The 25,447-nt window shown below is 36.9% G+C and overlaps 2 protein-coding genes across 3 annotated transcripts in view; both read left to right on the top strand.

Moving 5' to 3' along the window:
• Positions 1 to 25,447, top strand: part of LOC145985766 (clavesin-2-like) — a 39,932-nt gene that overhangs the window by 1,644 nt on the left and 12,841 nt on the right. The window contains exons 1-2 of one of the 2 annotated variants that reach the window (XM_083119842.1): positions 22,068 to 22,179; positions 24,041 to 24,199. In XM_083119842.1, the coding sequence (XP_082975968.1) occupies positions 24,052 to 24,199 (148 nt within the window). In that variant the 5' untranslated portion in view covers positions 22,068 to 22,179; positions 24,041 to 24,051. Of the gene's footprint in view, positions 1 to 22,067; positions 22,180 to 24,040; positions 24,200 to 25,447 lie in introns of those variants that run through there. The other variant, XM_083119841.1, reaches the window with a different exon arrangement.
• Positions 2,969 to 14,381, top strand: LOC145985523 (alpha-tocopherol transfer protein-like). The gene is made up of 7 exons (XM_083119593.1): positions 2,969 to 3,113; positions 4,371 to 4,462; positions 5,331 to 5,484; positions 7,595 to 7,788; positions 9,184 to 9,294; positions 12,005 to 12,149; positions 14,300 to 14,381. The coding sequence occupies exons 1-7, from the start codon at positions 2,969 to 2,971 to the stop codon at positions 14,350 to 14,352; spliced, it is 894 nt and encodes a 297-aa protein (XP_082975719.1). The 3' UTR covers positions 14,353 to 14,381.

Genomic DNA, 25,447 nt, shown 5'->3' with positions numbered 1-25,447 from the left:
TATTTCCACGAAACGACATTGCGCATAACGCTTATTAGGTCTTCTATACACATGTTCAAGCCCGTCTGATGAACATAGGTTGAATTATGACTCATCGGAGAATGAAACCTTTTCCCACTGCTCCACATTCCAATGTAAGTGTTTTGTAGCAAATTCCAGTCTTCGCTTCCGGTGACGTGCTAACAACCTGGGACCTGTAGCCGGCCTCCGAGATGATAAACCACTTTCAGTCAGTCTCCTACAAACTGTTCGTGAAGAAACCACAGCTCTATGAACATTTCTCAAACGCTGTGCCACAATATTTGAAGTCGTACGACGGTGATACGCATTAAACGATCTTCCCGTGCTGTTGTGCATCGTTTCTGACCAGAACCCGGTCTTCTACCATAGGAACCAGTTGCATCATACGGTGAGTCACAAAATAAACATTTTTTGTGGGTTATATTATTATTATACGGACACATGGAAGGAGAAACAGGAAAACACGCTTGAAAAGCAACGATCAGAAATGTCAGTATCTGGTACGCATCCCTTTCATTTTTAACACCTCGGATAAACGATTTGGCATACTTTCTACCAATTTTCTGGTGTACACTGGCGATATGTTGGCCCATTCATATTGAAGTCTCTCCTTGAGGTCTGCCTTCGAGGTTATAGGTGTTTTCCTCACTTCTATTTCCAACTTACACCAGAAGTGCTCAATGACGTTCAAGTCTGGAGACTGCGGTGGATGATGGAGCACTTTTGGGCAGTTGTACAATAACCATTCTTGTACTACGCGGGAAGTGTGCTTCGGGTCATTATCTTGATAAAACATAAAGTTACAAAGAATGCCCGTCATTTCAGCACTAGTCTTTAGATTTGACTTCAAAATGTCAAGGTAACGGTACCTGTCCATTGTCTGTTCGATGAAAGCCAATTTACCAACGCCTTGGGCCGACATGCAGCCCCAAACCATTACGTGAATACCCCCGTGCTTTACTGTTGCTTGCAATTTTTTCCCTCGGAGCTCCTCATTTGGTTTACGCCACACTGTTACCCTCCCATCTGACTCACAAATATTGAATTTACTCTCGTCAGTGAATATTACCCGATTCCACCATGTCTGATCCTTTCCTAAGTGTTCCTTTGCGAACACCAGTCTTTTTGTCCTGTTTGGCTTACTTACAAATGGCTTTCTCCTGGCTACACGGCCATGATAGTTTGCCCTTCTGAGCACTCTTCGTATAGTTTCAGGATGACTATGCTTTCCACACTCCTCAGCTACCTCAGCACACACCATTGGAGCACTCATCTTTGTTTTTGTTTTTTTAATTATCCTCACGATTACTGTCTTCTCTGGGGGAAAAAATCTTGGTCTCTCTGTATGACCGTGGGACTCGATCCTGTCTTCATCTTTAAATCGCTTAATAATATCTGCAACTGTATTTTTTTTTCATTTTCAACATTGAGGCAATTGCACGGGAAGTTTTACCCTTAGCGTGGTGCCATATCACTAACTGACGTTGTTCAAATGAACTTTCCTTTCCTCTTCGCCCCATTTCTACATAGAAAATGTTCTTATATTACAACTTTGTTAAAAAAAAAAAACGCGATTGTAATTGCTATAGAAACCTACAGGAAACCAGAGTTAATATATATGAACAGAGTATACATTCATCAATAAATCCGTAAATCGAAATTGTCACTGTATCGCAAACTTACGTTAACATTTACTATATGTCCGAATAATTTTGTGGCACTATTTTTGTAACGGTAGGGATTCGTCCTTCGTTATATTGTTGCTGATGGTCGTTTTTTAACTTTTTGTCGTCCAATTTTGTGCTAAACATGACATTTTTCAAACGAAAATCAACTTCAACGCTGTACACAGATTTCACTCCCTTCCCGCTCTTAAACGTTAAAAATTTACTGTGTGCCTCAATAATTATGTGACTCACTGTACCGTCTCAGAGCTTCATGGATAGTACTTCGTGTTATATTTAGCATTCTAGCAATATAGGGTACACTACGATTATCATCGCGAAGAGCTACTGCTTTTACTACCTCTTCACGTCTCATTTTCAAGCTAGCAAACTTACAATACACTTGCAAGAAAAATACCAGCAATGACAATGTCAATAATATCTGTTACTATGATTACTATGAACCAAAATTCATGGCTCTCTAGACATTAAACAAAATAACATCAACAGGAATTGAAAATCAATAAATTAAAACAAAATTGCATGAAATTGATTTGAGCCTACTAAGTATTCCAAATAAGTAAATACGAGTAAATAAATAAATAGATAAATAATAAACGGAAAAACTATGGAAAATGTTCAATAATGAATGTTCAATTGTTCAATACTTAACTGAGAGCATAATTCATAAGTAATTGCAATTCAGATGTCAAATATTAAGGTGTCCGGTTTCTTTTGTCCAGCAGTATATAAAACATACTGCGTGTATATATAACGTTATATGCCCCATTAGCACGGCAGTTGTGCTAAAGGGAAAATCACCTAAAAATGTCTGGACATGAAAAAAGGCCGAAATAACAAAACACGAAGGCAATAAAAGATGCCGAAGCTTCTACAAATGTAAATCCGCCAAGATAAGTAAGTCCAAATTCCGAACTATTATTTCTGCATCGACCTTTATGGCTAGTTGAAAAATTAAATTCTGCCCTTACCTTGTATTATACCTCGTAAATATAGTATTTGATTAAGGTTTAAGTTAGGCTTTTTCTTTACTACGACCAGAGGAAACTAATTGCAGGTTGTACTGCGATTCTTGTTCCCTGCTATAGGAGCAAATGGTAATTCCTTTCAGTGACACTGAGGTACGTCAAAACAGTCTTCCATTGTAAACTATCCACTCTTCGCCACTATTACAGTTTTATATGTACAAATATTAAACTATCCCATTGTCATACATTAACCTTCTTCGCTCGTTTCTTTCAGTTTGCTTTCAGGACTTCAAAATGGAAAACGGTGTAAGTCTCTTCAACGATTCTAAATATCAGTATAACCTTCCGGATGACTGGAAGAAGAAAGCGCTTGAGGAACTTAACGAAAATCCACACACGGTTCTACAGGAAGTTGCAGCCTTCAGAGAAAGTGTGACAAGTAAGCTATCTTATTTGATAATCGAGAACAACTGTTAGCATTTTTACGCCATTCGCATGATTATTTTTATGCAAAAAGTTTACTTTGAGGAGTTAACATTCTATGAAATAGAATATTATATCAAATAGAATAGAATAGTTTGAATAACTTCCAGTAAAGAAAATTCACATCCAGTTCCGTGACAGAGAGATTATTCTGGAATAGTTATTGCAACCAAGACTGTTACTACAGTCAAATATAACTTGCTTGTGTGCCTAATTACATAGTGTACATTCAAGAGATATAGTAAAATAAATAAGAAAGTGAATGTTAGTTTATTTCGAGAGCCAAACTTGTAGAAAATTCATAGCAGTTAGGGAACTTATTGTTGAATCGACAAATGGGATAGGTTGTTAATTATGACTTGATGAAACACAAAGTAACATCAATGTGCCATTAATAAATTTCAAGAATGTTCAGTATGGAGTAAATTGGCAATTAGAATTGTTTTAAAATATCTCTATGTACGAGACTTCATAGGATAGGAAATACCTGACATTACATCTCTCCAGTTTTCATGTTCTTTTAAAAGTAGGGTTATTTAACTTTTGAAATACACTGCATAATCTTCTATGAGGTCGACAATACGAATAACAGCTCGGAAGATTTTCTTTGAAACGCTTAGTATGTAAATTTCTGTCACTTTGCATCACACTTTCATACTTAGATGATACTCCTTACTATTAAAACTTAAAATTAGTTCTCTCACTATAATGAATAGAAAACAGTAACACCTTAGTTGGACATTAATCAATCGTACCATAATTTAATTCCACCGCATTTACACATCACCTAGAATGCTAGTACCTAGAATTAATTTGGTGCTCTTAACCAATGCTGTCCTCCCTATAGAATTGAACAAATAACAAAAGTCCGCAGCCCCAAGAGAGAAATAAAAAAATATATATATGTGAAGGAGAGAAGTGATTCTTGTCGGAACGTGGTGTCTAGGCGAGTTTGAAGACAAATTAAGATGGAATGTTGATATAAGAGCACTGCCACTATTTAGACGACCAATTCGAATTAACGCGTGTTAGAATATATAGGAAAATTAAGAAAAGATGGATGGAAATTTTAAAAAATCACTACCTTGCCAATACTTAGATCGATTAGAAGGAGCAACAAGGTGAATAGTAACAATAGTGTTTATCGAACAACATCAAACTGGCCTATCGGGTTGAATGTATACTGACATTTGTCTCCAATTCTCCCCTACAGACATTGAAGGTTTAAAGTCTCGTTTGGACGACTGCTTCCTCCTCGCCTTTTTACGAGCAAAGAAATTCAACAGAGAGAGAGCACTGAACACTGTAAGTCTCTACAAAATCACGTAAAATATTAAAGTAGGTAAGTGTATATCTGGTATCAACTACCAAGAATTAGTAATGAGGTATAAAGGCTAGGAACAAAACATGGAACAAGCTTCTCTCGTCTCATGTATGAAAAATGTTGTCGAAGTCTCGTCTCGATGTACTAACTCTAGTTTCCAGTCACGAAATAAATGATACAAATGTGTAACAAAATAATATTAAAATTAACTAACTGTTCTGTATGCAGGCTAATGAATTTTAACAATATGTACACCTATCTTTACTCAATTTACAAAATGATCAATAATTTGATTTTCGATAATAACTTTAATATCAAGCACTTCAACACACAGTTTCATCTTGACCTATGTTCTCAACTGTTTATCATCTCTGTTGGGAGATGACGACAGTGCTTCTTTAAAAAATGCTTTTAGCTTTTCGAGAAGAACTGGCCCCTTCCAATATATTCTTACCTTTTTAATGTGTTGTGTTTGTCCTGTGCAGGTCCCTTTACAATCTTGCACTTTTAACTTCTCACAAAGGTCTTTTTACACCTCTTTTTCTTAACTCTTATCTACGAAGTATAGAGAAGGGGCTATTTCCCCGCATACATTGAAGGGTGCAAAATGACCTTATGTGCCGAAGCAACCAACAACATTGATTCATTTATTCCAATTTATCTTTGGATTATAACACTAATTTAATTATGTATGCTATTGTAGTGAAAACTTATTAAAAAGTTCGCAATGGAGTAATCTAATGTAAACATGTTCGTGAAGGTCGAAATCTAACCATACTTCGAAATTTATTGTGTTATTTGATATACATTGCTATTACATAGCCAATATATATATTCTTTCTTCTCCAGCTATTGAAATACTACAAATACAGAGTCACATACCCGGAATACTTCGAGCCTCTGCTAGTTTCAGAGAATACGGATATATATTATCACAAGGAAATATACAAAATTCTCCCTCAGAAAGACTCTCTCGGAAGGATGATCGTTATTATTCGACTTGGTAAGTTCATAATGCAAGCAAGTCAAGTTTCAAAATCCATGCCCTTCTACAATATATTAATTGTAAGTACTAGTTAGTTGTATGTATACATACATACATAAATTTATTGAACTTTCAGCTTTAAATTAGACTGTTTATGCCCAGCACATGTTTAATATGTAAACACTTTTAATTTAGTTAGAAAATTCAACACAACCAATTCAATTACATTCATAAATACACATTTGCAGATGCATTCAGTTTTGAAATGAATTCCAAGTCCTTTCTTACAATTTCATAATAATTTGTCTCAGAAATGCAAGTAAAATATATCGAATTCATATCTATATCTAATTTGTACAATAACCAGGTCACATTTATTAGGAAAGGCACATTACTTTCTGATGATGCTTTGCATAACATCTCTCGCATCGGCATAGGGCATTCCAAAACAATGCGCTAAATACCATCCCTTGAATTACCAGAAGTTCAGTCCATAAGATACACTAGTGATTTATTCTGGGAAAATAAGAAATAATACATGTTTAGGTAACCTTTCCTGGAAGAAAGAGACACCAGAAAGTGATTTCTTATGATTCTTGACTGTGTATCTTGACACAATTTATGGATTCTTGTCCTCCTCTGTCTCCTTCATCGTCGCATTTGTGAAGCAGAATGTAGGCTGACATTTTCCCCGTTCTGTTTTTTGAAACAGTCATAAGAACTGTCAGTTTCTGGTGGCACTTCCTTCCAGCAAAGACACTTAAATATGTATAATTTCTTCTATTTTATAGTAAATAACCAGCGGTGTAACAGCCCTTGATGACCAGGGCCTACCTGCCGACTGCCGGCCTCACTGCCACATGCCCCAGCAGAGGTGGGAAATCATCCAATCAGTTCCATTCGTGTGGTCAGCAGGACGAACTCCCAATCGTTGTTATAGATTTACATGACCGGATTACGCTACTCATCAACTTCGTCACGATGGTTGCGTACCCACCGGTACCATATACTAGTCTATACCTTAGGAAAAAAAATAACGTCGAACCAGTGCACGCCCCTGATGCCTTGGACAGGCACGGTACGGGACCTATTTTATAATACAGTTATATAAAATGAACAGTTAACTCTGTAACTAGGAATCTATTGATTCCAATATCATGAAACTGGTAATTAATTAATTAGCAAAATAAGGAAAAATCGATGCACCACAAAAATGCATTCGATCGTTCTAGGAAAATCTTGTAGACAACTCCTTAATTGTACAATCATCATCAGCTTTATATCTGGCTGTTTTGGCCCAACATTTGTACGTTGTAATATAATATGATTCACGTAAAGGGGAAAGTACAGTATACAGGCGAGCTCACTGGGTACTTTTTATGTTCGGGAAGTTTCGTGCAAGGCAAGTTGGAGACCACAAATTGGCCAAAATGGCTGTCGTACAGTGTTATTTTATAAATTTAACTTTCCAATAACAATTCAAGGTACAGTGACCTAAACGCGGGAAAATAGAATAAAATAATATTTCCTACGTCCTTCACTGTGTCACTAAGCTGGCTATTGAGCTAGTATCAGGAGGTTGAGTCGATAATGTTTAATGCTAGAACATTATACAAAACATTTATCAATTTGAAATTTCAACAGCACAATTATTTGCAATGAGTTACAAGAAGTTCTCGTTTACCAGTAAAAGACCATATTTTGCCATCAATGTCAACTGTCCACATTTCTAGCGTAACAACGATTTTGCGAGTAGAACGGACTAGACTTCAAAACCATACAAGTCATTAACTCGATGGTTTATCCGAAGAAGGAAGGAACGATACAGAACCGATATATTTCTTCTTCCAATCTTGAATATATTTCAACACATTATTTTTCTTCTTATTATTGGTCTTTTCTTACATACGGTGAATCCAATACTAGAATTTACTACAGATAATGTTGCGGAATTAGACTACCTAAACATATACCATAACAGTTTCGAAAAGTATTAATTGTGAATATAGCAACAGATCAAAGAAGGAAAGTTAACACTTACTCGGCCAAACAGAGGCCTATGATACATCATGAAATAGTGTTCTAGAAAGTCCAGTAAAGGGAAGTTTTACATTCATATCTTTTCCAGGCAACTACGACTTTCCGAGCATGACCACGGAAAGAATGTGGAGGATGATCTTCACCAACCTCGACTCTTTCCTGCTTGACCAAACATTCCAGGTTGGAGGAATGGGACTCGTTCTGGACGGCACGGGTGCGGGATTGGTGCAAATGAGACATATCAACGTCAAGTTTGTCAAAGTGTTCTCCCACGTTATGCTGGTAATTATAACTTATTTAATACTAGAGATAATACAAGAGTATCACGGTCAGTCATAAAAGAAAAATTAAAGAGAATTGCAAAAAATACAAAGTAGGATATCATGTATCCGCTGTTCTTTACAAAATGCTCACAATTGGGCTAGGCTCTAAGTTTTTATCACCCAGTAAAATATTTTAATATTCTTGTATTATTATGCTTAAGACACAGGGTACAAATTAATGGAAATGGGGTGAGAGCGCCTCCTTTCCCCACTAGCCACAAACATCCCCGTCAAGAATTATTTTTATACCGCCAATAAATAATATTCACAATTGTTAAACATATTTTGCCATCCAAATTTTAACTCACTCGTGCAGGAAGAATACATTTTCATATTTTCAAATGTTATCAGTGTAACCTTCATGATACGTGCAGTAAATGTAAAATTCTCAGTGTGTACTCAAGTTTATTATCAATAAATGCTCAAATAAAACAATATTATAATTAATATTCTCAGCAAATATGTTAACGCATTTTACAAGCACCTTCGTTGGGCTTCTAGTTTCGTCATTTTCATACTAGCTACACAAGATGAAGGGAGTTGATGAACCTTTTTCGTAACATGCTAATTTAAATATTGCCGACAATTCAAGATTGGACATTGGACATTGGACAAGACATGGGCCCGTGAGGCTAGAGCCCACCCAATAATTTGTCGCGTTAGTGTTATTATTATATTTGTTATTGTGATTCGTGGTAAAGTGCTTATTGAAATCAATATTTTTTAAAAAAAAATAAGTTAGGATGCATCGTTGGTGGGCATTAATAGCATAATACATGGAAATGAGGATTTATGATATCTTTTGTAAACTTATAATTCAAGTGTTTTGGAAAGCCCCTGTAAGCTGCCATTCTTGAGGAATTAGGGGCAGGGTTGTTAAAGGCCCAAGAACCTATAAATTCTAATGGGTTCTATTGGCTTCCGCAACAGGATCGGAACAGTTTTTCTCGCACAATTTAAATCCGGTCCAAGTTGCGTATTGATTCATTGATGGACGCTCATTAAACTGATCCGGAAAAAGGTTCCTGGACCGTATTTAAATTCATCCAGAAAAAATATTCCTGGACCAAATTCAAATACTTTAGAGATAAAAAGTTTCTTTACGGTCCAGAACCCATTTACATTGCTAATTTTCTCTCCTGGACCGGAATTGAATTTATTTAAAAATCCTGGACCTTTAACAACCCTGATTGGGGGTGGCAGAAAGAGTCCCCCGTGGCACTTTTCAAGAGGTTTACACTTAACAAAACAATTAGAGAGAACGTCAGTTGTAAGAAAACAAACATATAATTTTCATTGCTTTTCATTGCTTATCTGTATTTCATGATTTCACTGCTCCCTTCCTTTTTTGCAGGACACATACCCGGTTAGATTCAATGTGATCCATTTGGTCAATCTGCCTATTTATATGCACATTGCATTTCAGCTTGCTAAACAATTTATGACGAAGAAAATGATCAAGAGGGTAAGCATTGGTTTGCTGTACGTAATTTACATTGTAAATCTATACGCTGTCTCGGGAATCTCTGGAGCAAGACTACGCATAAAGGCAGAGAAGGGGAGGAAGCGAGTGGGTGGAGCAGCTTAAATATATATTCTTATGAAATACATCTCCACACATGGACGTCCGCAGGATTTTTTCCAAGGAGGGGCAAGGAAGGTATTTTTTTCCAGGGGGCAAACAAGACACATTTTCCCTAAAACTAGTGTTGTTCCCTAAAAATACATTGCTTAAATTTGAATGCATGGTGTTCATGCAATAATTAACACATATTATTGTGGCTAAAGTGAAATTATATGTGTGAAATACATAATTTTTTGTTGACTTTTTCCAGGGGGGCCACGGCCCCCCTTGCCCCCTTCCGGACGCCCATGTCTTCACATGGGGGTATGAGGAAGGTTAAATTGGAAACAGCTGGGTATCAAAGTAGTGCACGCTGCCACAAACAGCTGATAGCCAGGATCAAAACACTCCTACGGTGATACCACGCGCAAAAGAATCTGCGCAGACCCGCGACTCCTGTGCATCGTATTCCCGCATGGAGGGGAGGGGCAGAGCGGAGCATGCTTCCTTGTGGGCCAATTTGAGACCCGGGGAAACGCGGAGAAAGGTGGCAACAGAACTTCTGTTGTCTGCTTCTTATGAATCAAATTGTGTATCGCCCACTACAGGTAAACGCGCGGAAACGAAGCGCGGAATTTCCGTGCCATAAGTTTGCAGGTTATCTTAAAGATTATCTATCGCCCACTGCGCGAAGGATTTTGCCCAAAGTTCCTTTGTTTGTAGTCGCTCCATATACCTCCAAACAAGGTTCACAGGCCCCCACCCCTCAGATAAGTTGAAGTAACGTTTCGTTTCTTGTCTTAGTCAAGTGTAATTTTGGTTGACTGTTCCTGACAGTTCCAAATCGACTGTTCCAATCAGGACATTTTGACCCTTAAGAAATTCCAATCTCCTGCTCATAGAGCATAAACTACACAACGTAATTCTCTGCAATAAAGAAAAAATGATACCATACAGAGAATTCTATTGTATGTAATTGCACAATGCACGTGTACATGTATAAGCCTTAGCACAGCTCGCTACGATGTCAGAGGTCTCGAGTTTGAATCCCAGTCTGAGCATGGGTGCTTTTTATCATTTCCATCATATCATTCATCATCGCGATTAGCCAAGTGTGGTGTAAAATAACCAAATCAATCATGCACGTGTATAAAGAATAAGAATAAAGATATTAGAGGTAGAAAAAGTCTGTTTGTATTGAGTTATTTATCAATCAACAATAATACAAAAATGACAGTACATACTTGCTTGTTTCTGGACCACAAGACTCAAACAATTAGGGATGTTGAAAGACACTGCATATTTATTATTTTATTAGTAAACAAATGTAGTTGAAGGGAATCTAGTACAAGTGTACTGTCATCCTAACTGATACTCTCTCGCTGCAGTCGCATCGCTCCCTCTTACAAGCCCTTCCCATCTCGCACGTTCATTGGTCGAGCCCCCTCGCGTCACTACTTGCGCGGTGACTTGTTTTCGTTGGCTTGCTCCAGAGATTCCCGGGATAGAATATATTACAAAGTTACAATCTCTTATGATTTGGCAGTCTATGATTTTGCTATTAACGTAAAATTTGGTTTTCACTTATTGATTGAGAATCACATAGTATATCCGTATGTATAAGCCAGGCTCGTACCCAAGGGTGGCCCACCCTCGAGATATGAAATATTTTAATGTGAACTTATAAAACATACGATAATAACGTTGATGATTTTTCAGAATTTGCAAGAATTTCGATTTTGTCCTTGCAGAATGAATGGGTTGGTTCTGGAGAGAGACAGGCTACAGAAGTCTGCAGTCTGAATATTTGGTAATTTTAGTTTATTGATGCAAGACTACCAGATGTACCGATTTAGTCGGGACAGTCTCTTTCTTATAATCAATGTCCCGACTTTGTTCGTCTCGGAATCTACCTAGGACAGACATTACTTAATATGAACGGAGACCTTTGCATCACTATAGGCATTATACTGGTTATGTATGGCATACTGTAGACTGCTGTGTACATTGTTACAATTGCCTTGAACTTTCTTATGAGTCAAAAACAGTTGACACTCGACAAACAAATATGAACCCCTTGATTAATTAATGTTTTCTTTGTTGTTTTCTTTTCATTACAGTGTCACTAATATTTGACATTCATTTTCACAGAGAAGAGTTTTGTAAACTCTTTACATAGTACAACAATTTAGCTCTCCACTTGCACCACAAAATTTGTTGTTCCATCTTCGCCGCCACTGAGCAGGAGGATAAAAAGTTTGTCTTGTATCTCAAACCTCGGGACTTTTCTGCAACTGACGTCTATTCTGCCAATCCCAGAATGGCTTAGGATCAATGAATGTAATGTAAATAAGAGAATGTACTTCTCATCAGAAAAAAAATGCTAGATCTTCTTCTCAAAAATTTGCCTGAAGGACATTTAGCAGATACAGTTAATTTTCCAAAACATTCAGGAAATTAGGAAGAATATTCTTCTTTTTCTTCTGAGATTCTGTCAGTCGGAATTTTTACTGCAAATTTTATTATTTTCTACTTGTAATTGTCTTGAACATAAATATACTAATACAGTAATGACCCTTAACTAAAAACCACATGTGCTTTTCATTTACAGTTCGTAATCCATGGATCAAAAGAAAAAGAGTTTGACAGTAATATTGCGCCAGATATCCTTCCCGTAGCTTACGGAGGAACCCAACCAGGATTCGACAATGATTTCTGGTTGAACCGACTCCAGACCATGGAAGACGAAATAAAAGGTATGCATTGCACTATTTAATACATAAAAAAACTCCAAGAAGGGAAATGTTTGAATATGTACAAATATATAGGGTCAACCCAGGTGAAAATGTACGTATATTATAATCTCAAATTAAAATTGGAAGTTGAACTAAAGACAAGTTAGTTAGATGAGAAATGTACATAAGTCGTAAAATAATACCAGATTAATACATATGCAGATTGTTGAATAAAAGTGTTTATAATAATAGCCAAGTCCAAAATAAAATATGGAATCACAGCGAAGACTTTATTATTGTTTGTGAAACTAACACAATGCGAAAGTTCAACTTTATATTTGTTCTGTCCTGTCCGAATATTCGTGTGATCTAACTAACTAACTAACTCTCTAGCCTTCTTAAACCCGAAGGTTCATGGCTGCAGCAACACAGGCCTTCCATCTGTCCCTATCTTGAGCAAGATCTATATAATCTTTTCCATCCCTACCGATTTCTTCTAGGTCCATCTCAACGTTATCCTTCCATCTTCGATTTGGCCTTCCTACAGGTCTCTTACCATCAGGTTTCCCAACAAGAATCCTGTGAACTCCTCTTTCCTTTCCCATTCGTGCCACATGGCCTGCCCACCTAAGTCTTCTTGAATTAATTATTCTAATAGCTAATATCTGAACATGAATACAAATTATGTAGTTCTAAATTATTTAACCTTCTCCACTCACCTGTCTCCTCATCTCTTTTTAGGTCCAAATATTTTCCTAAGAATCTTATTTTCAAATATTCTCAATTTATTTCCTCTTTCAATGTAAGGGACCAAGTTTCACACCCATATCACACTACAGGAAAAATTACTGTTTTGTGTATTTTAACTTTTAGTTTCTTAGATATTAAACGAGAAGACAAAAGTTTATGAAGAGAGAAGTAACATGCATTTCATGAATTAAGCCTGCTTTTTATTTCCTCTTTAATATCATTTTCATTTGTTAATATTACTCCTAAGTATTTGAATTTGGAAACTGGTTCAAACGAGTTGTTATCAATAATTAGATTCTAACACTTGGTTTCGGCCTGTAAGCATATATTTAGTTTTCTCTTTGTTAACTTCCAAACCTATCTCTTTAGCAGTTTTGAAAAATATTTTAGCATTATTCTTGATTGTATTTATATCATCCCCTAATAACTCTACATCATCTGCATATGCTAACAACTGAGTCACACCATTTAATTTTAGTCCTTCTTTAGTTTCTTTTACCTTCCTAACAGCATATTCTAAGGCAAAATTAAAGAGCAATGGAGATAATGCATCTCCTTGTTTTAACCCATCATGAATTGTAAATTTGTCAGACACGTTAATACCCACACGAATTTTACTTTCTGTTTCACTGGTGCATACTTTTATCATACTAACAAGCTTCTTAGGTATTCCAAACTCTACTAATATATTATATAATTTATCTCTTTTGACCGAATCATATGCTTTTTTGAAATCAATGAATAGCTGATGGACATTTTGATTATATTCCCACTTTTTTTCAAGTGTTTGTCTGATGTGAAAATTTGGTCTGTAGTTGATTTGTTACGTTTAAATCCACATTGATAATCACCTATAATTTCATTAGCATATGGAGTTAGTCTTGTTAAAATAATGCTAGATAATATTTTATATATTGTTGAGAGTAGAGAAATTCCACGGTAATTATTGCAGTTCACTTTATCACCTTTTTTAAACACAGGAACAATTATGGATTCTTTCCACTGTTGAGGGATTTCTTCTTTATTCCATATTAAACAAATTAATTTATGAATTTGACATATTAACGAATTTCCACCATATTTAATTAACTCAGCTGGTATTAAATCAATGCCAGGTGCAATACAAGCAAAAACTATTATTAACTACCAATGAACGAATATTACAAATTAGCTGGTAAAACTAGGTTGTGTGAATGTCATTTCATTTCTGCTTAATAGCGTTGATATAAAATTAACTTACACTCATTTATGTACAGGTATTATCTGAATTAATAAAGTGATTCGTCTCCCGTTCATTAATCTTATTTCGTTTCACATACAATGAGATTTGTGAACTTTTCTATCATTTCTATGAAAACTGAAAATTCTTTGCTGACATAACATTGATGCAAATATAATTGACTTCCTTCAATTCATTGCAGAACATGCCACTAAATATGGATTCCAGTCAACTAGAGATTCAACCAAAACGTAACATGATACTGTGTGTGAGCAAAGCAACAAAGTCAAATTATACCCATGCATTAACGGAAGCATATAATGCTATATATTTATAATGAAGCAATGGTAACAAACTACTCATCTAAACATTAATGAAGGTAGTGTACAAGTGAACACGTGAGGCACACTCTGTGTTCGGAATATTTGGTGTGACGTAGGCTACATTCGGCGCTCACACAAATTTTCACAAAACGACAATCTTGGATCAGAATTATTTCAAAAAAGTCTCTCAAAGAATAATTCGGCGTTAAACCAACGTGCAGATGTGAATTAAATGCATAAAACTTAAAATTATGTAATTATTCTTCATACAAACAAGGGACTTCACGTAACGTCATACAGTCGTGACCGTTGAAGACCCTTGAGCTCTCACATGCAAAAATTCTACTTCAGTAATAACTTTATTGATCTTCTTCTAATAGACAGACAATTGTTCAACTTAAAGTATTAAAATATCAGATAGAATGATAGGAACACGAAGTTTCCATCAGTTAATGTTATTTATTGGTAACGGGTGTCGTTGCCATCTTACGATGATCTCCAACTATATATGAACAGAACGTACGGTTTCAACTGATGTGTCTACTAGGGATGGCCAGATTCCTAAAATTTTTCGGATCCGGATCCGCGGATCCGGAATTTTCAGATCCGGATCCAGAACTTTCAGATCCGGATCCAGAACTTTCGGATCCGGATCCGGTACTTTTGGATCCGGATCCAGAATTTTCGGATAAGGATCCGTTTTGCCATCCCACATGCGCTTCTTTGGAAGTAAGAATGTGCTTATAAAATATTGTTACCTGCTAATATACATATATATATAATATAAATACATATATATATATAGTGTGTGTGCGCGCGCGCGCGCGATTTGTAATTAATTAATACACTTACAAGGGAGGTCTAAGTCTCCCCCTCCGATTTCCATGAAACTTGGCATATGTATAGAGCCCCCCCCCCCTCAAATGTCAAGATAAGGAGAAATTGAAGTGGGGATCTGACCCCGAAACCACGTAAATATGGCATAGGAAGAAACAGGGGGGCATAGGGCCTCTCTATACACCTGTCAAATTTCATGAGAATGGGAGGGGGACACAGGGGTCAGATAATCCCCACGTCAATTTGTCCTCATCTTGACATTTGAGGCGGGTTTTGCCCCCTAAAACAGTTTTTTAGCCGAAACAAAAAAAAAAACACGTATTTATTCCTTTGGGCCCCTCTATACACCTGCCAAGTTTCATGAAAATCGGAGGGGGACACAGGGGTCAGACCCTTACTTCAATTTGTCCTCATCTTGACATTTGAGGGGATTTTGCCCCCAAAAACATTTTTTAGCTGAAACAAAAGAACATGTAATTCTTCCTTTGGGCCCCCCTATACACCTGCCACGTTTCATTGAAATCGGAGGGGAACACAGGGGTCAGATCCCCACTTTAATTTGTCCTCATCTTGACATTTGAGAGGAGGTTGCCCCCTAGAACAAATTTTTTGACGAAAGAAAAAAACACGTATTTCTTCATTTGGGCCCGTTTATACACACACCTGCCAAGTTTCATGGAAATCGGAGTGGGACACAGGGGTAAGATCCCCACTTCAATTTGTCCTCATCTTGACAATTGAGTGGGTTTCGCCCTGTAAAATAGTTTTCTTAGCTGAAACAAAAAAAACAACTATTTCTTCCTTTGGGCCCCACTATACACCTTCCAAGTTTCATGGAAATCGGGAGGGGGACACATAAGTCAAATACCCACTTAAATTTGTCCTCATATTGACATTTGAGGGGGGGTTGCCCCCTAAAACAGTTTTTTAGCCGAAGCAAAAAAACACGCATTTCTTCATTTGGGCCCGTTTATACACACACCTGCCAAGTACCATGGAAATCGGAGGGGGACACAGGGGTCCGATCCTCACTTCAATTTGTCCTCATCTTGACATTTGAGGGGGTTTTGCCCCCTAAAACCGTTTTTAGCTGAAACAAAAAAACACGTAATTCTTTCTTTGGGCCCCACTATACTGCCAAGTTTCATGGAAATCGGAGGGGGACACTTAGATAACCTCCCTTGTTAGTCTTACACTTTGTAATTATTTAACACTGCATATATTTTAATGTTTTATTTTAATTTGTAAAACTGTAACTGTAGAACAATTGCGTAATTTTGGTATAACATTTCTATCTTGTTATATGTGTTAAAGGTTTCATCCTGGAATGGAATGTCTCACATTTATGTGTGTTTTGTTTTCCAATACATTCGAATGAATACATATTCGTTTCAATGGCATTTACAAAATCACCTCTGACATTTGTGCACGAGTGTGTTAGCCGATGCGTAGCAAAGTATTTTAGGAACAACACTTGAAAAAAATTTTTGTAGGACTAACGAAAAATTTCTTTGTAATCGAAGATCATACCTTTTAAGGTGTGGTAATATTATAATGGATTGAGATACGAAACTCTCGGATCCGGATCCAGATCCGAAACTTTCAGACCCGGATCCGGATCCGGATCCAGATCTGGAACTTTCGGATCCGGATCCAGATCCGAAACTTTTAGATCCGGATCCGGAATTTTCGGATCCGGATCCGTTTGGCCATCCCTAGTGTCTACCAAATGTCTCGTATTTACATATTTGAGGAAGTTCTACTCTATTTTTGTTAATTTGAATTAAATATTCTTATAGCGCCAATATACAAGACAAAATAATCAATTGAGTAAACACGGAATAATTAAAATAGTTGTTATTTATGGACTATACACACAAATACATACCTACTTACGTATATGTGTACAAATACATACGTATATGTAATGGCTGACCACCATAAAGCCATGCCTGGGATTTTACGTTTGGTTATTTACATATAGTGGGGGAGCAAATGGTAATATATTTGCCTTCCGTGGGATTTTTGTGGTACAATAATGGCAGTTAGTTTTTCTGAAAGGTATTGGCACAAGGAAAACGAATATGGATGTTGCCAGCCCCAAAAATTGTGCAGGGGGGTGGGGGTGGGGATTCAAAATGGCCGACAACTCGTTTCACCGAAACAGCAATATAGTCATCATTTATACGACTACAATAAATTTTCAAAGCTTTAAATACTTCTTGATGCAGTTTATACAATTACCAAAACATTGCGAATAATATAAATTAACCTGTTAGTCTCTTACGAATTGCTTAATACAGCTCTTCTCGTTTTCGTTGAAGGGTTACTTTCTGTTACAGAGTATAAAAAATATTTTGGAATGAAACAAAATATTCATTGTGTAGCTTTCATTATTTATTTTATTTAATTATGCCATCATCATAAATTTTAGACACAAGAACAGAGAAACTCCATGGCATCATATTGATGTATTTGTTTGTTACCGAAAACACAATGAAATGAATTAAATATTATAAAACTCTGTTTCAGAAGATCATTACTACAAAGTGTTTGAAAACAGGAGGTCATCCAAATAAAAATAATGTAAAATAATAATTACATTTATTAATCAGTTTCCCTGTCTTCATCTGAACTATTATCCCCATTCCGGTTAAAACAGTTATTTACATCATCGTCGGGGTCCACACATTCACACATGTCAGTGCATGGAAAGCCATGACGTCTGCACTTACATACAAGTGTTGAACATATACTCTTTTTGCATGAACATTTCACTAGTTCCAGAATGGCCTGTGGGTCAGGTTGCATCGTGTTCATCTGGGGTACAAATGTACCGTTTGGTCTTTCCCATTCATAACCAGCATCTGGCTGTGGAACCTTCGGATTCGCAACAACATCATTTCGCCATACCATGGCTTGATAATGTGCTCTCAATATAGTATAGCGAAGAGCTGACTGTGTTGGTGGCATTTTCTCTGATTCGGCAATTTTCTTTTGAAACAAGGTAAACCGGACAGCTCCAACATCCGATTTTCAGAGTTTGGCATGTAAAGTTTACAAACAAAACGTTCTAACGCGTCAGAAATACCATTAGATGGTGTTTACATCCAATCCCAAGTTTGTAAAAGCTTGCAAAATATTTGTATCACATTGCTGAAATGCTTTCCAACATGAAAGTTTACCTCTACCAACAAAAGCTCCTGTGGTATTGCTTCCAGTGAAGGCATGAAACCCAGGCAATGCATTCACTTTTTCTTCACCTAAATCATTGTAGATTGGTTTTAGAGCAATCTGTGTTTTCTTCTTACCACTCCCTACAATACACGATGTTCTAGAACATAGCATGGGGTATCGCCGAAGAGCCAATATAACAACATCTGTATCTGGTGAGTGAATATCAATAGTAGAGGCTCCTCATAAGATTGCATCAGCAGCGTGTAATATCAATTTTGTGTCAGCTTCCTCGTGTGAGCTTCGTAGGTGCTGTACTGTGATGTGAGTAGCTGCAACTTCTTCTCGCCATGCCACAATGACATGTAGTTTCAGTTATTTAAACCAACTGATAATTTTATTTGCCAAGTAGGCAGTTAACTCTTCTTTAGCCTACACACTAGACAGCAATGTTTTCTTGGTAATGTTCTTTATTCTTGTATTGTCAACGATATGATATGCGATTGATGCACTTCCTCCGAGACGTTTTTGGCGAGTTGCATTCTTCAATGAAACCGGAATATTATATCTATCAAAAACAACTTGCACTTCATCATAGGAGTTATAGTATGTCTGTAATCTTTTAAGGAAATGATTGGACAAATCTTCACAAGTATATATATAATGAGGCTTATCAAGGCTCTGCAAAAATTTCATACCATCTACAATTGAAACACACATGTGGTTGAGCGGCTCTGGATCTTCAGGTGCTTGGTCACCAATTTGAGATTCTAGAATAGCATGAAGGTCGCTCTTGCTAATTGGTAAAAGCAGGTTTCCTTCATTTCACTTGTCTCTCATTATATGTCATGGATATTGCAGTTTGTGATATGCTCATGACAGCCTTGTTAACACTTGATTACTTGCGTTCTGAAGACATATTTTCAACAGTACCACAAATAAACCATCTGAAAAAAAGAATACACTTCTCGTGGCAAATGTTCTTCTGTTGCTTCTAATGATCCTGTGAATTCCCACTTCTTGGTGTTCATTATAGACGAAGATAACTAGCAGCATCATAGAAACTCCTCATAGTCAAGCCCAAATCTTCATCATTCAATGATGTCATAGCAATATATCGAGCATACTTCATACTAACAATTTCAGGTTGATTTCTTTGTTATGGACGGTGAAATTCAATATCTGTAACATTTTTCTGCAGCAATTTCTTAATTTCTTTCCTTGTTATAGATGGATAAGCGACATTATTCATAACACGAATGTTTTCATAAGTGGTTTGCAAATCAGCCATACTCAAGGAACCAGTCTTTAAACACTCTTGAATTATACAGATGAATTCAATCTCTGATGCAGCTTCAGGGGCTGTAGAGATATTGGGTGCACTGGTATCAGGACATCGTAGTACATGTCACATTATTTGCCCAGCACGGCAAATGGTATCTAATGTCGATAGCGTGACCATCTTCAGGGTTGATTGCTGTATTGAGCTTTATCTGGAGGGCTTCACTTCCACTTTTAGCAATAGCATCACTCAGGCTTTTTTGAGAATGGTCAACCGACATTTACCTGAGGGAATTTGCACGTGTCTGACCACCATTACCGAAGAAGCATTCATCTATGTTGAATGGAATGCAATGCGAACGTGTTAGTCTTGGTGTGCTGCTTTCCGTCACAGTTGGTGTTTGCTGATTTTGGCTTTCATAGCGCTTTTTCATACGCTCCAATTTTCCCTTGTGAGAGACATCTTGATAACAACTTGGGTGCCATGATGCCCTGTTGTCTGCCAGCATGGCAGCAGTCATTCCACGCAGACGAATATTAGATGATATTCGTATTCAGCATTCTCTTGCACACTTTGTAAAACCTTTTCATGTGTGGTGGGGTTTGTGATTAGTCCTTCGGTTAATTTCTGTTAACATATACACAGTGCATAATTGATTTACATTTTTAGCCTCGTTTCTGGTTCACTGAGATACATCTGAAAAAGAAAGTTTTTTGTATTTAATTATGCATAACATGAGCTTGTTAAAGCTTTTTTAAAATAAATATGTAGCGTTACCGCTAGTTTTTACACAATTCACATTATTCCTAATAATCATAATTGTATAAACTGCATCAAGAAGTGTTTAAAGCTTTGAAAATTTGTACTAGTCGTATAAATGATGAACATATTGCTGTTTCGGTGAAACGAGTTGCCGGCCATTTTGAATCCCCACCCCCACCCCCCTGCACAATTTTTGGGTCTGGCAACATCCATATTCGTTTTCCTTGTGCCAATACCTTTCAGAAAAACTAACTCCCATTATTGTACCACAAAAATCCCACGGAAAACTACATGCTCCCCCACTAATATGTATATTCTATAATTTATATTTATATACTATAGAATGATGTGTTGAATACAACAATCACTAGAATTACTAATATATAAGATTAATATGAGACTTGTGTTCTTTAGGATAGAATCATGATAGTATGGTTGCTGTCATATGATTACGATGTTTTCAGTATTGAAACAAACTGTTAAAATGTGACAATTGCTTTTATACTATTTTCTCATGAGAAAGCTCTGGGTTCTTTCAGAAACGAAATTATGCTTGTATCGATGTATATGACGTGACCAATAAAATCTCTTTTCTCTGATGTTTGCGTCGTCATTTCATACTAGAATAGGCTTCTTCCAATAGAAAAAACTCTAGAATAGCTACTAGGCAATGAATATGGTATCCCTATGATGAAAAATACTGAAGGACTTCAAAAACTCTGACTATGCTCTGTCCCGCCTTATCTCTGGAGCAAGGCCATGCATAGCGGCAAAGAAAGGGGGGATCGAGTGGGCAGAGCGAAGCAGTATACGTTCGTGCAACTGGTAACTGCAGTCGCTTTCCTCCTTCCACGCAATCCCTTTCACGTGTTCATTCGTGGAGTCGTCTCGCGTCACTACTTGCGCAGAGACTTGTTTTCGTTAGGTTGCTACAGAGATAGCTGGGACAGAGTATAGTTACATGCTTGTGTGTTACACCAAGGAGGACAACAGCTGATCTATTCTAAAAATAAAACCACTAGTTCTACACTGTTACATCACTGAAATGGTTTGATTGATTGCGACTTTTTGCTATGCTCGAAGATGCGGATGAGCGATGAAGTTGATGAATGAATACTCACAAACACCCATGCATGGATTCAAACCCAGGAACCCTGGCGTCGTGCGCGACGTGCTAATCACTTTGCTACTGAGAGGGGCATCAACTCAACACTGCAGACTATTTCTGGAATTTCTTCACAAATCATACTGAATTTAACTCCGTCAACAAAGAAAACTTTCACCCGAGCGACGACACGACACGTGCCTCTGCCACAGTCAAATCACACATAATATTGTATTAGTTTGCCCGTGTGGGCAATGGGAGAACTTCAGCAACAATAATGCGTAGCAGGAGCTGAAACATGATATGCACGCGCAGCAAAAAGTCGAGTATCGCTAAAATGATTTTTGTTGAACAAGGGGAAGCCCCATTGTAGCAACAAAGTGACGCCATAAATGATATTGAACTATAAACTGCGACCCATTATATTTTTCACCAAGCACAAAACTGCAAGATATCGCTTGCATAATTGTTGACCCAAGATAAAATAGTAAAATTGGAACAACAAATCCGCTCTTCGTATTACGCATTTCGTCTACGATAGCCGAACAGGAGTGTCTTCATTTGTATCAAATATCTACGAGGAATATCCACGCAAACAGGTAGCTACTTCTTACACAATATTTATTAATATACAGAAACATACAGGAGTTAATTAATTCTGACTATCAGAGTGTATTTTTCACACGAACACATGGACAATGAAATGGTATATGCAAAGGTTATCGGTGTGACACAATAGAATTTTGAGTTTTTTTTGTTTTAAGTACACTTTATTCACAGGAAGTCTAATTATGAAAGGATCCTACATTTTAAAGTGGAAAACGAACTACATAGTGCCTGCACTGGGAATCGAACCCGGGACCCCTTGATTGCATGGAAACGACGTTGCCGCTACGCCATCGATATAAGAGATTCAATAACTCGAGTAGGGAAATGCAGAAGCTCTGAAGGGTAGCGATGATACGAGGGAAACTGTGGTATTATTAGTGCTGGCTGGGCTATGAATATCATTCGCCCTCCCCCTCCCACACTCAATCACTCAGAACTCAAAATATGTAATTGACACAAACATGTTGACTTCAGTAAAAAATTACTGAGCATAAGCTGCTAATAATGGACTTTTGGTAGATCAAAATACACACACAAATGCATAAAATGCATTAACTAAAATACATCAATTTGGAAGATCAGACACGATCATTTCAAAGAAATCAAAGTTTCCATTTCAACCAATAGAATATATAAACCTGTAAGTTTTTACTTCTTGGTTTCGACTACATGCATATTTTTCTATGGAATATTGTTAAACCACACAAAACAAAAGTTTTGATTTGATTTGTCATTTAGCGTCGCCTTTGTGCCAGTTTTGACTAATAGCGAAGATGGGGATGTGTGATGATATGATAAAGTTGATGAAGGGACACTCACAAAGGACACGCATGCTAAGGCCGAGATTCGAACCCGAGACCTCCACAATTTCTATTTCAACATTCGAAATACATGAACGAATTCAACTTCAGTTTGAATTGGAAACCTAGATTTTCTGAGTGGACCAGTCTGCAGATAACAATTTTTAATTCCGAACATATCTGCAATTTTGACGAAAAATCTACTTATAGCTGTATGTCCGAATTTAATAGGCAAAATATCGTCGCACCAATGCAAAAACCACGAATGTGCTAAATCTTGCCTTTGAGATAAAAGCATTTTAATATTCAACATCCCGCAAAAAAACAAGTGTTATATTTGGATATATGTTGTCATTGGTAAAATACTGTATGTGAAAGTGCCACTAAACCTAAATTTTTATAATTAAATACAATGCTGCATCGTTATCCTATCTTGTGAGTGAACAATCTAAAATTGTCATTTGCATAAAAATTCAAGTATTATACATAATTAAATTAGAAGATAGTTCACATATTGTTAGTTTATTTTACTTTTGTTGTTACTTTGATTTACTTTTGTTTTCTATTGTGTCCCACCGGTGACACCAAAAACATTCTCCTTTAACTGTTTCCCTCTCAACTTCACTAGAATATTCTAATGGAAAATTACCTTCTCTCTTTGGCTGAAATAATTTATTTTTACCTTATTTGACAATTCACAGAAATTAAAATAAATTTCTTATTTAGTGAAGAGGCAGTATTTCGCCTGTCCCAGCCGTGACACAAAATTGTTCACTTATACCTACACATCTCCTAAAGTATATTAAGGGCAGTTATGTTTAATCAACAGTGTTAGGCTTCATATTTCATTGTACAGAAACTGTAAGAGAAATGTTTAACTATCAGTAGAATAGATACTCTAATATAAAAAATGTAGTTCACGTGTCCCACCCGTGGCAATGCCACATATTGCATCAAAATAATTTTTTCCTACATTTTCTGTTTCCGAAATATTACGAAAATGGGCGGAATCCTGGACTGTCTTGTACACCATTTTTCATTTTCTTCTCAGGTCAAGCCAGGATGGATGAACAGCATGTGAGCGTGTTTACGGGCTCTAGGTACGCATACAATCTTCCGAATGAATGGAAGGATAAAGCTTTCGAAGAACTTAACGAAAACCCGGCTACGGTTCGACAAGATGTTCAAGATTTTAGGCAAAGTGTCAAAGGTGAGCAAATGCAGGAAGCATGGAGTGGTGTTCATTACACACGCCAAATAAATCATGACTACATTTGTACATTACACATACTGTTGAGTATGTATTGCACCGTGAACAAGTTGGGAAGTGTCAGGAGACATTGAAGTCCTGTTTAAACCAGGGCTGTTAAAGATCCAGGAATTCTAAATAAATTCAATTCCGGTCCAGGAGAGAAAATCAGCAAGCGTAAATGGGTTCTGGACCGTATAGAACCTTTTTACCTGTAAAGTATTTCTATTCGGTTCGGTTGAGGAACGTTTTTTCCGGATCAATTTAAATACGGTCCAGGAACATTTTTCCGGCTCAATTTAAATACGGTCCAGGAACAATTTTTCCGGCTCAATTTAAATACGGTCCAGGGACCTTTATTCCGGCTCATTTTAAATACTGTCCAAACCTTCTTCCCGGATCAGTTTATATAGGGTCCAAGTTCCGTATTGAAATGAAAAAATACGGAACTTGGAGCGAATTGAAATTGTGGAAGAAAAACTGTTTCGATTTTGTTACGGAACCCAGTAGAACCCATCAGAATGTATGGATTCCTGCATCTTTCACAATTCCAGGGGGGGAGGTTAAAGGTACAGGAATTGTAAATAAATGCAATTCCCGACCGGGAGAGAAAATCAGCAAGTATAAACGGGTACTAGACCGTGAAGAACCTCTTTATGTTTAAAGTATTCCAATTCGGTCCAGGAACCTCTTTTCCTGATGAATTTAAATACGGGTCAGCAACATTTTTTTCCGGCTCAATTGCAATTAGGAAGAATTTTATGGAAAATGGAATTCGAGCTGAGGATTTGGGGTCAAATCCACATTGGAAGGGTGATCTTTTTTCTCGGTCTGTAATTGTTTTTTTTTTACAATAATGTGGATAGTATTATTACGATTGAGGTAATTATTATAACAATTAATGAGGTACTTATGATGATATTAATTAAAAACGGGTCAGGAACATTTTTTTCCGGATCAATTTAAATACGGTCCAGGAACCTTTCTTTTTTTCAATGAAACAATACGCAACTTGGACAGAATTTAAATTGTGGGAGAAAAAAGGTTCCAGTCCTGCATTTAACAACCCTGGTTTAAACAGAAAACATATATGTATACTGTTCACGTTTTGAAATGGTAGATGTGTACTGTTTGCGGCATAAGTGGACTGTGTTAGGTATTAATCATGTCTAAACTAAAATAATGTACTGAAATTACGTTAAAACTTGA

The sequence above is a fragment of the Lepisma saccharinum genome, chromosome 3, assembly GCF_977018435.1.
Source record: "Lepisma saccharinum chromosome 3, izLepSacc3.1, whole genome shotgun sequence".
Lineage (NCBI taxonomy): Eukaryota > Metazoa > Arthropoda > Insecta > Zygentoma > Lepismatidae > Lepisma > Lepisma saccharinum.
Note: the sequence above shows the minus strand (reverse complement) of the source record. Positions and strands in the feature narration are given on the sequence as shown.

Excerpts from the sequence above, each read along its gene's own strand:
- LOC145985523 (XM_083119593.1), top strand. The coding sequence starts at position 2,969 with ATGGAAAACGGTGTAAGTCTCTTCAACGATTCTAAATATCAGTATAAC. Across the intron at positions 7,789-9,183 it reads TGTTCTCCCACGTTATGCTG|GACACATACCCGGTTAGATT; the intron begins GTAATTATAACT and ends CCTTTTTTGCAG. Across the intron at positions 12,150-14,299 it reads CATGGAAGACGAAATAAAAG|AACATGCCACTAAATATGGA; the intron begins GTATGCATTGCA and ends AATTCATTGCAG.